This window comes from Lissotriton vulgaris, unplaced genomic scaffold (genome assembly GCF_964263255.1).
Source record: "Lissotriton vulgaris unplaced genomic scaffold, aLisVul1.2 SCAFFOLD_705, whole genome shotgun sequence".
Taxonomy (NCBI): Eukaryota; Metazoa; Chordata; class Amphibia; order Caudata; family Salamandridae; genus Lissotriton; species Lissotriton vulgaris.
In genome coordinates this window covers 779,061-792,803 of record NW_028247191.1, presented here as the reverse complement: position 1 = coordinate 792,803, position 13,743 = coordinate 779,061, and the positions used below count along the sequence as shown (strand labels likewise).

Sequence of the window (13,743 nt, the reverse complement as noted above, 5' to 3'; positions counted from 1 at the left end):
TTGGGCTCCCATAAATCCACCGCCAGGGAGCTCACCAGGGGTGTGCCACAGGGCTCATGTTTGAGCCCCACATTGTTTAATGTATATGTGGCCCCCCTGGCGGACTTAGTGAGATCGTTTGGGTTTATACCGGTGTCCTACGCCGATGACACCCAACTTCTGTTCCCTTTTAAGACCTTCTCCCCTGCTTTACAAAGAACATTTGCAGAAGGAATGAGGGCAGTCTCCAATTGGATGGCCAACAACTGCTTACAGTGCAACGTGACTAAGACCGAGGTTGTACTTTATGGGGAAGCAGTAACATTATGGTCCAGTGATTGGTGGCCTCGTGAACTAGGACCCACCCCAATCCCCAAGCAGACCATAAGAAATCTAGGAGTATTATTTGATCAATCACTGACTTTTAAAGATCATATCAACCAGGTTGCTGGTACCTGTTTTGGGGTTATCTCTCTGTTGAGAAGGGTGTCTCCTTTTCTCCCAGATCACCACAGAAAGACCTTGGTCCAGGCTCTGGTAGTCAGCAGACTGGACTACTGTAATGGCCTTCTTTTGTCATCTAATGAAGGCCAATTTAACAAGCTACAGGTAGTCCAGAATACGGCTGCGAGGTTAGTCATGAATGCTCCACCTAGGACTCCCTCACAGCCACTGCTGACGGAACTGCACTGGCTGCCAGTACGACTGCGGTCCAAATTTAAAATCTTGTGTACGATTCACAAATGCCTGATGGGGATAGGCCCGACATTTCTCAGCACAGTCTTTACACCTTATGTCCCGGCCCGTGCACTACGATCCAGCAACCTTCAACTCCTCAAGGTTCCCAAAATTAAAAAAGCCCGTCAAGGAGGCAGGGCTCTGGCCTATACTGGGCCTGTTCTGTGGAACACCCTTCCCCTCTCACTTAAGCTCAGCACTGATCACTTATCTTTTCGTAAAACCCTGAAAACCTACCTCTTCGCTAGTATTTAATTTTTTCTCCCACTTTCTATTGGTATTGTCCGGGTACAGTAGCAGGTTTCCCCTGGATGGCAAAGCGCGGAGATACCCCTTCGGGGGTCTATTCAGGCGCTATAAAAGCACATAAATATAAATATAAATATATAGACAAGATAACTTTAAAAAGTAGTCTACGCTCAACTCCAAGATCACATCAGCACTAACCATCTCCTGTATGACTACCAATCTAGCTTATTATTTTGCGGCACACAGATAGCTACCTTACACATCCTAGACAATGACTTCCTAAACACTATTTCTTCAAGAAAGCATCTTCAGTACCACCATCCGGATGCAAAAGCACAAGGGCTTGAGCAGTCTGGATGGTGGTAATACCCTGCTCCATAACCTCCACACTGACACTCCTTGCGGGCATCCTACACAGTGAAGCACATCTCATCCAGGGGTGGAAGAAATATGATCACATCACACCCATCCTGATGGAACTCCATTGACTCCACTTGCCAACCCGCACCATCTTCAAAACCAGCTTCATCATTTTCAAAGCAATCACGCCAAGCATCCCAGCTTATCTTCTGGACAAGGTCACCATCCCTGATGGCTCTCGGCACACCCACTGCCAGCCCTCCATCAGAATGGAGACAAAGAGGTGTTAGAAAAAGACATGGTACAGGCCTTTGCCATCAATGCCCCCATGATTTAAAACAACATCCTTGCATCCAAAGGCACCCGTTGAAGACACACCTCTTTAAAGAACACTACACCACAATACAGAAACAGCCTATTAGCTCAAATGGTACTTGTTATAGTAATCAGGATACCACCTCCATCACAACTGAGGTGCCTGAAAATATTTCAGATCGATGATCCATTGCAAATTTGAGCTTCTTATCACAGCCACTGAAATTATGTGATTCTATTGCTGTGGCGTTTTCTGCATCATTATTTCACGCATCCTCTACCTGTTGAACCTGTCATTGTGAAGAGTCCTCCTTGGTCCAATGCTGGCTTTGGACATTGCTGGTCCCTATGGTCTTGTGGGCTCATCTCCTAAGTTCATTTTGGTGTTGATTGATTACATGACCAAATGGCCTGAAGTTAGGTTTGTTGATTCCGTCAGTTCTTCTGTTGTGATTGCTTTTTTGCGTGATGTCTTTTCAAGGGAAGGTTTTCCCGAGGAGATCGTTTCTGACAATGGCACACAATTGGTATCTGCTGAGATGACAACTTTCTTCAAGGAGGCTGGTATACCTCATTTTCTAAACCTTCATACAGCTCCTACATATAAATATAATTCAACAATAAACCTAATTTCTTGCCCCAGTGGTTCAAAAGGTACTATGAAAAATGGCATTGCAGGTGCAACGCAGTGGTTGACACGCTGCAAAAGATAACTAGCCACCATTAAAGCAGTTGGTTGCTGTTTTCAAGTATAAAACAGGTACTAATGTATCCTTTGCCCACAAAGTGCCATTCCTTAAGAAGCTGTGTACTGTGTACATTGCTGGGATCCATTTTCTATCAACATGGGTTTAAAAAATTTCTTGAAAGCAAGGTAGCTCTTCTATCAAATGTGCTGCATAGTCTCACGTTATTTTCTCATAATTTGGTTCTCCATTGCTGCATAATTCCAGTAGCTTTGGGCCACATGCACCAAAGTTTGCATTTGCGATTCCTAAATTTATATTTTTAAGAAATGGCAATTTAGGAATCGCAAATGCTTATGCATGTAGGAATCACACAAAAAATTGTGATTCCTACACATTCCTTAATTGCGACTTGCAAATTGCGAATCGCAAATAAGGAATGGCTTCCCATTCATTCGTATGGGTAGAGGCCCATATGAGTGAATAGGAATTGAATGCGCTATTTGCGAGTACCAAATAGGTACTCGCAAATTGCGCATGCAATTTCAAGGGTGCAAGGGGGCCAAAAGGACACCCTGATGCACCCTTGAAATTGCATTGCTATCACATGTTGCACACACACATGCCACAAGAGCATGTATATGTGTGCAACATGGAACTTTAAAAAATGCACTTTTGCACATTTTTCAAAGTTCTCGCAAATTACCATCAACTTGGAATTGATGGTAATTTGCGTTTCCTAATTGCAATTTCTTTGTTGTTAATGCATTGCATTTAGGGAATCGCATTTTTGCGATTCCCTAAATGCAATCGCAATTTAAATAATCGCAAATTTAGCGATTACTTCAATTGCGATTTTTGCATTTGGGATGATGCATCCCAAATACAAAAATACCGGTTGCAAAGGGGCAGATTCTGAGAATCTGCCCCTTTGCGACTGGTATTTTCAATGATGCATGTGGCCCTTAGCCTATAACATTCAAGATGGTTCACAACGTCCACAATGGGGCTCCTAAAAAGATAAATGGCTGTACAAACACAATGGATAGTGGTATTAATGTATAGTGTGTTTTCCACCTTCTTAAAAAGCATCTAATGCCATTCAGTATGGCAACCACATCCCAAGTAGATCGCCTAAAACATACAAAATAGCTGCTACCATCCCAACAGAGGCGCCTGATTACATTCAAGTCGGCGCCCCCTGTTCGGATCGGGGGATATTAATAATAATCAAGATGGCTGCCACCAACTAAAGCAGTACAAAAGGGGGTGGTGATGGACGGAACATTTGAACCAATTAAACACTGACACCCAGTCAACAGATCTGGGTTTAACCCATTACCGTTCTTTAGCCCACTCTGCCACCCCAGTTCAGACAGGGCCATATGCAAATCAGTCTGACCCTGTGCCTCATGGGTAAACAGTCCAGCCCGAACTGCCAAGCACTAAAGCAGAGCAGGAACCATTTGGAGTGTCTGCCACCAAAAGATCTATGATACTTTGTACAGCCAACACTGACTAATGATTATTCCTACCAAATAATCAACATGTGTGATGTCACGAAAAATGTATAAAACACCGCTCAATGCCTGGTCTTGACGCTCTCAACTGCTCAGATACTGTTGAGCAAAATGAATGCTATATTGTGATAGTAGTTTTGCATATCAGATGTGCAACTCACCCTGCACCAGTTCTACTGACTTTGTGAACACATTCACAGTAGCCAGACCATATCTTATGGGAGGTAAAATGTGATTTTACAAGCAAGAGGAAGATGCAAAGAACTATAGGAATTAGAGGAGGGCCAACGTCACAATAATTATGAAGAGTTCTGTTAATACGCATCAGATATCTCCTCAGGCGTCGAGGATCTGATCTCTCAGTGTTTTGTATGGCTATAAAAAGCAACAGCGAGTATACACATCAGCGTAAATCTAATTATTCACTAATGACAACGTTGGGGACAAATCAGTGCTAGTCAAGTGGCCCTGTCAATGCATTCAGCCTGAGGGTCCTGAAAACAGGCTCATTGGACCATGACCCCGAAGCCAATGAGAATTCATGGTTGATTTGTGAATTAGGAGGCACGCGCTCATAGCGCTGTTCTCCAAGTTGGAGTCTTTGATCCATACTCGAGATGATCATCTAAATGCGTGCTTCAGCGGCCAGCCCACAGGAGCCCGTAATTTATTTATGGGCAAAAATGATTTTTTTGGCGGGACTGAGCATTATCGATCCGCCGTGCTTGAGCGATTTAAGTGATCATCCAGTATTTATGGGATTAGCAAATGCAGTCCTGCTAATGATGACCCGCTGGTGGTTTTGATGAATTTTGAAAAGGGTATTCTTTTTTTAGTACTGCTTTGCATGGACTTGCTCGTTTTGTTTTTTAATGGATGTTAAGGAGCAGCGAACAGTTGGCGGACTGCAAGGGCGAAAGGGACTTCGATGGATGGTGCAGAGATTGAGGCCAGATATGTCTGAAGATAGGGCTACCGGCCGTTTTGGAATGCTGCTGAGCTGGGGGCTGATTTCGTTGATGGGGACCTGCGTGTACTGAACAAAATTTGTTTTGCTTTAATTATTTCGAAGCACACGCAGGTCTCCATGAACTAAATCAGCCCCCACTGCAGTGAAATCAGCCCCCAGCTCCGCAGCATTCCAAAACGCCCTGTAGTCAGTCCGGGCCTGGAGGGGGTGCTACCCTCACATTACTCGGTAACTTCTGGATGACTCCCTTTTAGTGGGGTCCTCCTCAGATTCTCCTCTATAAAAGTTTCTGATTAAAGGAACAGTTGTAGGGTTGCGATTGCCACCAAAGTACTCAGGTGAGTCCTCTGGACACAAGAAACAGCAGTGGAAATTCGAATTATTAGGAGTCTCCAGTGCACATCGGAAGTCTGCAGTCCAAACTGAATGTCACTAAGTTCCCAGGGGCATATTATCAAGGAACGGCGTTAAAATTATCGCCGCTTTAGCAGCAGAAACCTGCTGCTAAAGCGGCGATAATGGGCTTGATAATACACCCTTGAGAATTCCAATAGAAGCCCATGTTCTGTGAACATGGGCTTCTATTGGAATTCTCAAGAGTGTATTATGAAGCCCATTATCGCCGCTTTAGAGGCAGTTTTCTGCTGCTAAAGCGGCGATAATTTTAACGCCGGTGTGTACCTTAACATGTCCCCACCCTAGGTCCTAGCACGCCTCCGATGAATGCCTGAAGGAGCCCTGGAGAACTCTCAAGGGTGAATGAGGCTGTCCAGTCACCACAAAAGTTTCAGCTTCTCCTTCCCACTTTTCCTCAATCCCTTCCTACTCTCCTACCGCGTGACTTACCGGCACTGACGGTGACCGCGCTGACAAACTGCTCCCTCCAGCTACTGCTGCCCACCACGAGCGCCAGGTTGGTCTTCTTGATCAGCTTGTCCACGGTGCTCTGGTGGAAGAAGCAGAAACATGTACATGAACCACTAAAACATGCCTTGGAAAACCTAGACTGCTGAAGCTTGCCTTGTGTACGTACTGCAGAAGCTCCACTGAAGACCGCGAGGCGTGTGAAGAGGTGACCGATCAAGACGTCATACAGGTAAGCAAGGTGAGAAATAAGTAAATCCCATTGAGGTGAACAAGTGTGTGTGAGGTGGCCCAACATATTGCAGTACGCCATAATGGGATATGTGGAGTATGCATGTCCAAGGTTGTGGAGGATAACTGAGACCTTAATGGAATGACTATTGCCCACCTTTGTTTGACAGGCAATGGATTATTCTTATCTCTGCCAGTGCCTGCCATTTTGAACTCAAGGTTTGTCTGGAAACCTGGACAATGTACCTTTTAAAGAGATGCAGAAATCCTTCATTGTGGTCCTTTGAAATATACAGTTGGTAAGTGAAGGGGTGTCTCTATTGCTTTTGGGAGATACCATCTTCACTAAAAGTGATGGTAAGTCTCACTAATGGGAGAGCGGTAAAAGGGGTGGGCGTCCTGAGAAGTCATGTAGCGAGGCAAAATGCAGATATTCATTGAACTGAGGAAGTGCAAATGACAGTCTCGCGGAGGCAGACTCACCAAAATGCCAGTATAGGATTGACATCAAAGACCCTTTAAGCCACGATGGCTTGACTGTATTGCCCCATCCTTGTTCTACCATTGGTTCCCCCGACAATCTGCTTTGAGTTGCTTACTGGCTATGGATGGGGCAACAAGTAGAAACCACTGGATGTAAGCAGCACTGACCTTGAGACCAGGGATGGCAAGGGCAGTGCCTGGGTGACTGGTAGGAGCTGCTAGCCATGGCCACCATTAGCCGAGGCTCACGGACAGCCCTGTCTGCGGGAAGGGTCACTAAAGGGATTAATTAGCAGTTCAACCAAGCAGCAAGGAGGCTGTATAAAGTCAGCAGTTTTGGGAGAAATCTTTTAACTATTTTCAGACCTCTTACCTAGAATATTGGTGAGGATCCACCACTTTATCAATAAACGTTACCCCTTGACTGCCTGACTTGTGCTGCTGCTTCAGTCTCAAAAGTTGGCATGCGGACTATTTGGCACCGTCTGTCCTGTAACCGCTGTTTGCTCTCATGACCACCCTGTGCCAGTGCGGTAACCCAAAAGCACAGGACCTCCCTGCAGAATGTGGTGAGGGGCTCCTGACACTTACAGATCTCACAGATATATATAGGTCTCGGGTTGGGAGGTGCCCTCACCGCAGGGACTCCGTTACTCCCCTGCCCTGTGGTGTTTAAGAAGTTTATTTCGCCAGAGGGTGGCACTTACCTTGAACTCATAGGACTCCTCGATCACCACCTCTAGCCTGGTGTGCTCCCCGAGACTTGGGCACCCCATGCGGGCGATGTCCTCCTCGCACCCCGGAGCTGGCTTGTTTTCGTTGGAGTCACCTGTGGCATGAGAGCAGAGAAGAGAGTGAGGACCTGGCCGAGGTTTAGGGTGGCTGCTTGTGGTTGCACATTTTATTTTAAGTTCAGACATAGCTTGTTAAAGTCCCTCTTTCTCTGCCTCATAGGACTCACCAAGCTTCTCCTGAGTCATACATCCGTCCTTTGTTTCTTGTCTCTCCTCACCCAGTCTCCCTTCCTTCATCCCTCATCTACAGTGGCCTAGCCTTGGGGTCATGGGCCCTAGAGCAAGCAATAAAACTAGGCCCCCTAGTCGATATTCAAATACTGCTATAAATGAGGTGCAGCATGCCTAGCATACCCTGGCAGCCGGTGTCACTGCACCTGCTACACTAATGTAATTTACGTGTTTCACAGTTCATCACTTACCATCCTTTCCTTTTTAGGTTTCGCTGGGGAACGGAGCGTAAGCTCCGCCTCCAGAGAAATCTGTAGTTTCTAGTATGGGTGCCTTGAATACGCCCCTCTGCTTCATTGGCTAGCTCCATAAATGGAGGCTAGCCATTGGAACAGAGAGGCGTCCGTCATGGCCGGACCAGATTCGGGGGCGTTCCCGAGAATTTTTGGCTTTTGGCTACGTCAGCCAAAAGCCGGGAACGCCCCCGAATCTGGTCCGGCCGGGCCGTGCTTGCTGCTGTCCTGCCTTCTTCTGTGTCCCTCCTCCCGCCGTCCCCCCTCCCCTCGCTGTCCTGTGCACGTTTCCCGCCTCCCTCTCGCCGTTCGTGTCCTCTCCCGCCCCCCTCCCGCCCCCTGTGTCCTCTCCAGCCCCCCTCCCGCCGTCCGTTCCTCTCCCGCCCCCCCCGTGTCCTCGTAGGTGCTTGATTGTTTCAGAGCAGTCACCCGAGGCACCACATCCAGAGCAGCACTGGGACTGATGTATTGGGGCGGAGGCATCGTGAGTGTTTTTCCCCGGCACGTTTCCCGCCTCCCTCCCGCCGTTCGTGTTCTCTCCCGCCCCCCTCCCGCCCCCTGTGTCCTCTCCCGCCCCCTCCCGCCGTCCGTGTCCTCTCCCACCCCCCCGTGTCCTCGTAGGTGCTTGTCTTAAAGAAGCCGCACTACGAAATATCAGTGTGAGCCGCACTGTGTCTGTGCGTAACCATAGAAAGGAGCACTCAGGGGAAGGCAGCATACCAGCGGATAACAGGCTGGATGCTTTTGTTTACTTTTAGAGCCTTATGGCTCACTGAAGTTCAGGAAGTAAGTATGCAGGATTAATGCATTTTAGTGCTGTGATACGGCTACCAGCACTTACATGCATTAGTATACCCCTGAGTCGTGGTATTTGGCAGGGCTGCTATAGCGACCGTAGAGGCTGAGAAACGTAAGGCTAATAAACTACATTGCCCAGACTTCACGCATTCACTTTACAGCAGCACGGGGGCCGATCTTGGGCTTGGCAAACGTAACTTGACTTCCGAGCTCGAAGAACGTACCGCCCTCCCTCTTCTGATTGGCCGCTCTCGTCCTCTCTATGGTCCGGGGGCGGTCTGTCTGGTCTTGCACTCTATGGTCTGTGCTTCCGGAGCGCGTTGTTTGGGTGTGAAGGCAGAGGCTCTGTGCTCAGAGGGAAACCCAGGCGGTTTTAGAGGGGAGGGCACGGAGGGAGGGGCCTCAAAAGCCGGGGTCTATGAACGTGGCTGTAGAGGTGGCTTGGGGCACCTTAGAAGCACACATCGAAGGGGTCATTTAGGGACAAGGGAGTCGGAGGGACACAACATAGGGGCTCTGGGTATTGGGTTTATCGAAGAGGGGGTGTCCTTAAAAGGACTGTTTTGGGGCCCACCCTGGTGTATTTTGGGGGTACCGTTGCCTCAGGCTAGGCATCGGAGGTCCCCGAGGGATACTTCAGTGGTGCTTGCAGGGGCTCATTGGGTGCCTGCAGACACGGGTGCTGTCGTTAAGGGACACAAAAGAGAAGCCCCTGGGGCAGTGAGACTTTTAATGGGCTCTGCTCGTGACAGGAGGTGTACGCGGTGATTGGGAGAGGCCATTGACCAGCTGTAAAAACTACTCTGATTGGAGGAGCCCTTGAGGGCACGACTGGAGTCAAGACAAGATGCCTGAGATCAAAGTGAAGCACGTGGTTTCCTGCAGCAGCGAGGACACAGTAAGAATGACAGCTACTGGCCGTGGCATGTCTGCCAAGGTTGCATTGTGCATATGCATGGCGTCCTAATTGTATATTCTTTTCTCTTCTAACCCTGTCACTCTTCTTCCTATATTGCACCGTTTGCTACCTCCTGTATTCTGCTCGCTCACAACTGCCACCCTTGTCTCATATGACTCAACGCCTCCTTTTGTAATTTGTTCACTTGTCATTTTTCCCTCATGCATCATTACTGTTCCCACTGCGAAGCGCTCTGATGCCTTCGGGTAAGGTCCTCGCAATATAAAACGCCTAACTAACATAAATAAATAATTAAGATCGCCCAGCCACGATCCCACCAGTGCCTCCCCGAGGGCCCTTGTCTGTGAGGTACCGCCGCCCCGCCCTTGGCCATCCCCACAACCTCTATTGCAATCCCCTTTCCCGACAGCGCCCAACCCCCGCATTGTCCCCCTCAGCACCCGCGGCAGTAAACCCCCATTCCAATCGGCCCTAGAAGGATGAAAGGCCTGTGCCTGACGCCCCTCCAACTCCCGACCCGTCCCTTCCCTCAACCACTGCTCTTGTGCACAGTAGCCTCCGAACCGCGTCCGCGGCTCTACGCTTAACCCTCCCCCCCCCTTTCGCTAAGATCTGCTAAGTACCCTGGCAGCCCTGACCCATCCCACCCGACGTCCCATTTTTGAGACCTGAATAGGTATTCTCTCCTCGCTCTGCATGGCCCCCACCCCCCCTTTAGACATCGCTTCCCCAGGCCCCAGTCCCGTCATTCTCCCTGTATACATTGTTGACTCCGTAGATGCCCAGAGCCTCGGCCCTGTTGTGTTGACCCTTGCCTCCATCTTTCACTTACAGGGCAGAGGGGAGGGGTGGGGGAGAGGAGGAGGATTCCACAACTCCCTGGCATACCTGGTGAAGCAGCCCCCGCCCACCCCGCACTGACCCATTTCGCCAGTCCGCCCCCTAGGCGACCCTCCCTGCCTCCTTATCTTACCCCTTCCTTTACTCGGACGGCCCCCTTTCCCCTGTCCTAAACCCCCACGCTGTGAATTCCTTGCTGCTCGTGTTGGTGCCCCACCCCCCCTGTAACTTCCCACTCCCCTTGGCGCCAGTTTCTCTCTCTTCGCCCTTGCTCTCCTCGCACTGTGCCCTCCCCAGGGACACTTTACCACCAAACCAATGGCGCTACCCGTGCGGTCCGCACCCCACTTGCGACGTCCGTGCGGGCTATTACTATTAACAATCCGAGGAGATGCTTGCCTCTGGTCGGCTAGGGGAGAGGTGACCGGGCCCTTCACCATAGAAACCGCAACCATACATACAGAGCAAAATACAACCCCTGGCGTCACCCGCGCGGTCCGCCCCTGCTTTTTAAGTGTCAACTTGAAGGCCTGTCAGGTGGCACCCATACTCCCCGTGGGGTCTTCAACATTGTGTCCCGCAACCCCTTCCACCCCCTGTCCCCTTACCCCCCCCCCACCGTGTTCACACCCACGTCCTGCCGGTAAGACACTCTGAGCCATACACCCTCCACCCATCGCACAAACTGCATACCCGTATTTGAGGGGAGGGTGATTGCCGAGATGAAAGAAGACCCGACCACAGCATAGTGTGCTGGAGTGTGGCCCGCGTCCTGCCTAGCTGCCGCACGCCCTGCGTGGTCCCTGTGACCACCCACACGCAACGGGCTCCCCCTCCGCACCAAGAGCATACACACGCCCCTAACCAAGGACTCAGTCGGCACCTCCGTGCCCAGTGGTGCTTACACGCGACCACCGCCCGCCTTTCCCGTGCTTCGGACTCCAAATGCTCTCACCCGACAGCATTCAACAGTCCCAAATCTCCTGCATTACCAGCCATCTCCTGAGCCTCTCTTTCCCCGCAGTATTTATTTTACGCCACCAATGATGCTCCGTACAACCCCAAGACCACAACCCGCCCCCATCCACCAGACCGTCGACCGCCAACCAATTCATAGTGTATGTATTTTTTGTCCTAGACCAAAATTAAAATGCTGGCCCTGTGTAACGAAGGTCATTTTGAATATGGGGCCACACATAGCGTATTTAGAAAACAATGGTGTTAGCCTCTGTGGAGCGAAAACTTTCATTGTATTGGCGCACCGTAAGAGGACTTCCTATTCTATTTGCAATACCAGCCATCCCGTAACCTCCTTCTCCCGCTACCTGCCACAGCTCCCTGCCTCCCCCAGATCCCACCCCTCCTACCAAATTGGTGCCCGCCTCCTTCGGTCACTCTTTAGGAAACTTTTGTCACGCTCACTTGCGAGGCCCTCCCCCGCACCCTAGCATAAGGCCGAAGCCAGCGTTGAAGCACCATGTGCAGCTCCGCGATGACCCGACAGCGCATAACCCCCTGCAGCTGCTCGCCTATCTCCCCCCCTGCACCTCGTCTGCCCCCACCCTCCTGGGAAAGCAATCCAAGGATTACCCGCGCCCCCCCTTCCATCTTTTGAAGCCCCTTCCTGCCGTCGATATTCATGTTGCATGTAGTGACAAGCCATTTTTATTTCGCTTCAGCCGCAGCCCTGCTTCAGTGCTCGCTATGCCACCCCACTCTTCACATTGCTGTTATTGTCTTGAATTGCCCACTATACCCCGCACTCTCGCCCCCTCCTCCCCCCGCCTGCCGCCCAGTGCCTCTCCCCCACCCGCTCTCTCCTTTGCCCACTATACTGCAGCCCACCCCTCCCCCACCTCACCTCACACTCTGTCGACGCCGCACCTTCTCGTGTGTTTATTGAACATGCATACAAGTAAATATTTATGGCAGAGTAATGACAATACATGCGATTTTACCTTGGACACAGTGCAGCTGTTGTTGTTCAGAATATGGAATATGGTATTGGTATTTGCGTCCCAGTTTTTGCTTCTCAAAATCTGGCCACCATACTTAGCTGTGTTCCAAGTTTATACCACTGTGTTCACCCTCATTCTTTCTCTATTCACGTCTCCTCCTTTTTATTCTTCCCTGACCCTTTCTTCCTTCCCTCGCTTCAATCTTCATCCTGCCATTTCCTCTCTTCCTTTCCTCTTCCATTACTTCCCAGTAAACTTTGCGCCTGTCTGCCCTTCAGAGGACATTTTATGAGTGCCTGTGAGCCATAAAGCACATTTCTTGTGCTTCATGCAAAACGGTCAACCACCAACCAGCCCTTTGATAAAGCTCTTGTTGAGCGTAGGTGCTTGTTTTGCCCACATTTGGATAATTACTTTACATATATATATATATATATGGCTCTGTGTGTGTGTGTGTGGGGCTCTGTGTGTGTGTGTGTGTGTGTGGGGCTCGGGGTGTGTGTGTGTGGCTCTGTGTGTGTGTGGCTCTGGGTGTGTGTGTATGTGGCTCGGGGTGTGTGTGTGTGTGTGTGGCTCTGGGTGTGTGTGTGTGTGGCTCTGGGTGTGTGTGTGTGTGGCTCTGGGTGTGTGTGTGTGTGGTAGTAATTGCTGTCTGCTGAGCTCGTCCGTAGGGTACAATAGGTGTCACATTTGCGAGAGATTAAGCTAATGGCAGTGTAAATGACAATGCCATTTATTTATCGGTTTTCAAAACTCACACATAAATACAAATTTTGTCATTTACAATGCCAATAGCTCTAACTTTTCCAAAGGCGAAACCATTGCATTGTAAATGCTTGTTGCCTCCTTGTTTCCACCTGCTCTTCTCTCATCTTCTTCATCCATTTAATGCTCTCCCCTCGGTCCCCTACCTCAGTCTTTCTCTTCCCCGGCTCCTGTCTCTCACTCACCCTCATCTCCTCCCTCCCTTCGCTCCTTATTTCTGGTTCCTTTCCTTTTCCCTTGCCCACTTTGCTCGTCCTTGACCTTATCTCCTTTATCTTTCTCAACTTTATTTCCTTCTCCCATTCTGTCACATTTTCCTGCCCCCTCCCCATTCTTTCACCCTCTCCTTTTCTTTGAACTCTTTCTTCTCTCTCTTTTTATTGTTCCCTTATCTTCTACCCCCTCTTTACTCCTCCCCTGAAACGTTAACACCGCTAAAGCCCCGGGCATGATGTGTGTATAAAAAAAGATATCAGAACAGGCAGCCTCTGAAATAACATTAGTTGGTGCAGGGCAGACTGGGCCCCTCCCCCCTCTGGGCCCCGGTGCATTACACCAGCTGCACCAATGGTAGCTGCACCCCTGTGCATCTATTTTTCCTGGCCCATTATATCCTGTCTTCTTCTCCCTTCATTTTTCTTCACTTCTACATTCACTTCTACTTTCTCTGTCTTACAGTCTGCTTTACTTTGCTCTTTCTTTCTATTTCTTCTGACCAGGACAGGCTTTTGGCATGGGCAAGCTGGGCCCAGGACCAGGGCGCCAGTCTTCGGAGAGGTGCAGAGAGCTGTTTGCTGTAAGGTCAGGGCC

The 13,743-nt window shown here is 49.6% G+C and overlaps 1 protein-coding gene across 2 annotated transcripts in view; it reads right to left on the bottom strand.

Annotated features, from left to right (window-relative positions):
* Positions 1–13,743, bottom strand: part of LOC147665606 (sodium/calcium exchanger 1-like) — a 459,980-nt gene that overhangs the window by 68,189 nt on the left and 378,048 nt on the right. For both annotated transcript variants that reach the window (XM_086949653.1, XM_086949654.1), the window contains exons 4-5: positions 7,103–7,224; positions 5,664–5,763 (exon numbers count right to left, since the gene is read on the bottom strand). In XM_086949653.1, the coding sequence (XP_086805779.1) occupies positions 5,664–5,763; positions 7,103–7,224 (222 nt within the window). The remainder of the gene's footprint in view (positions 1–5,663; positions 5,764–7,102; positions 7,225–13,743) is intronic.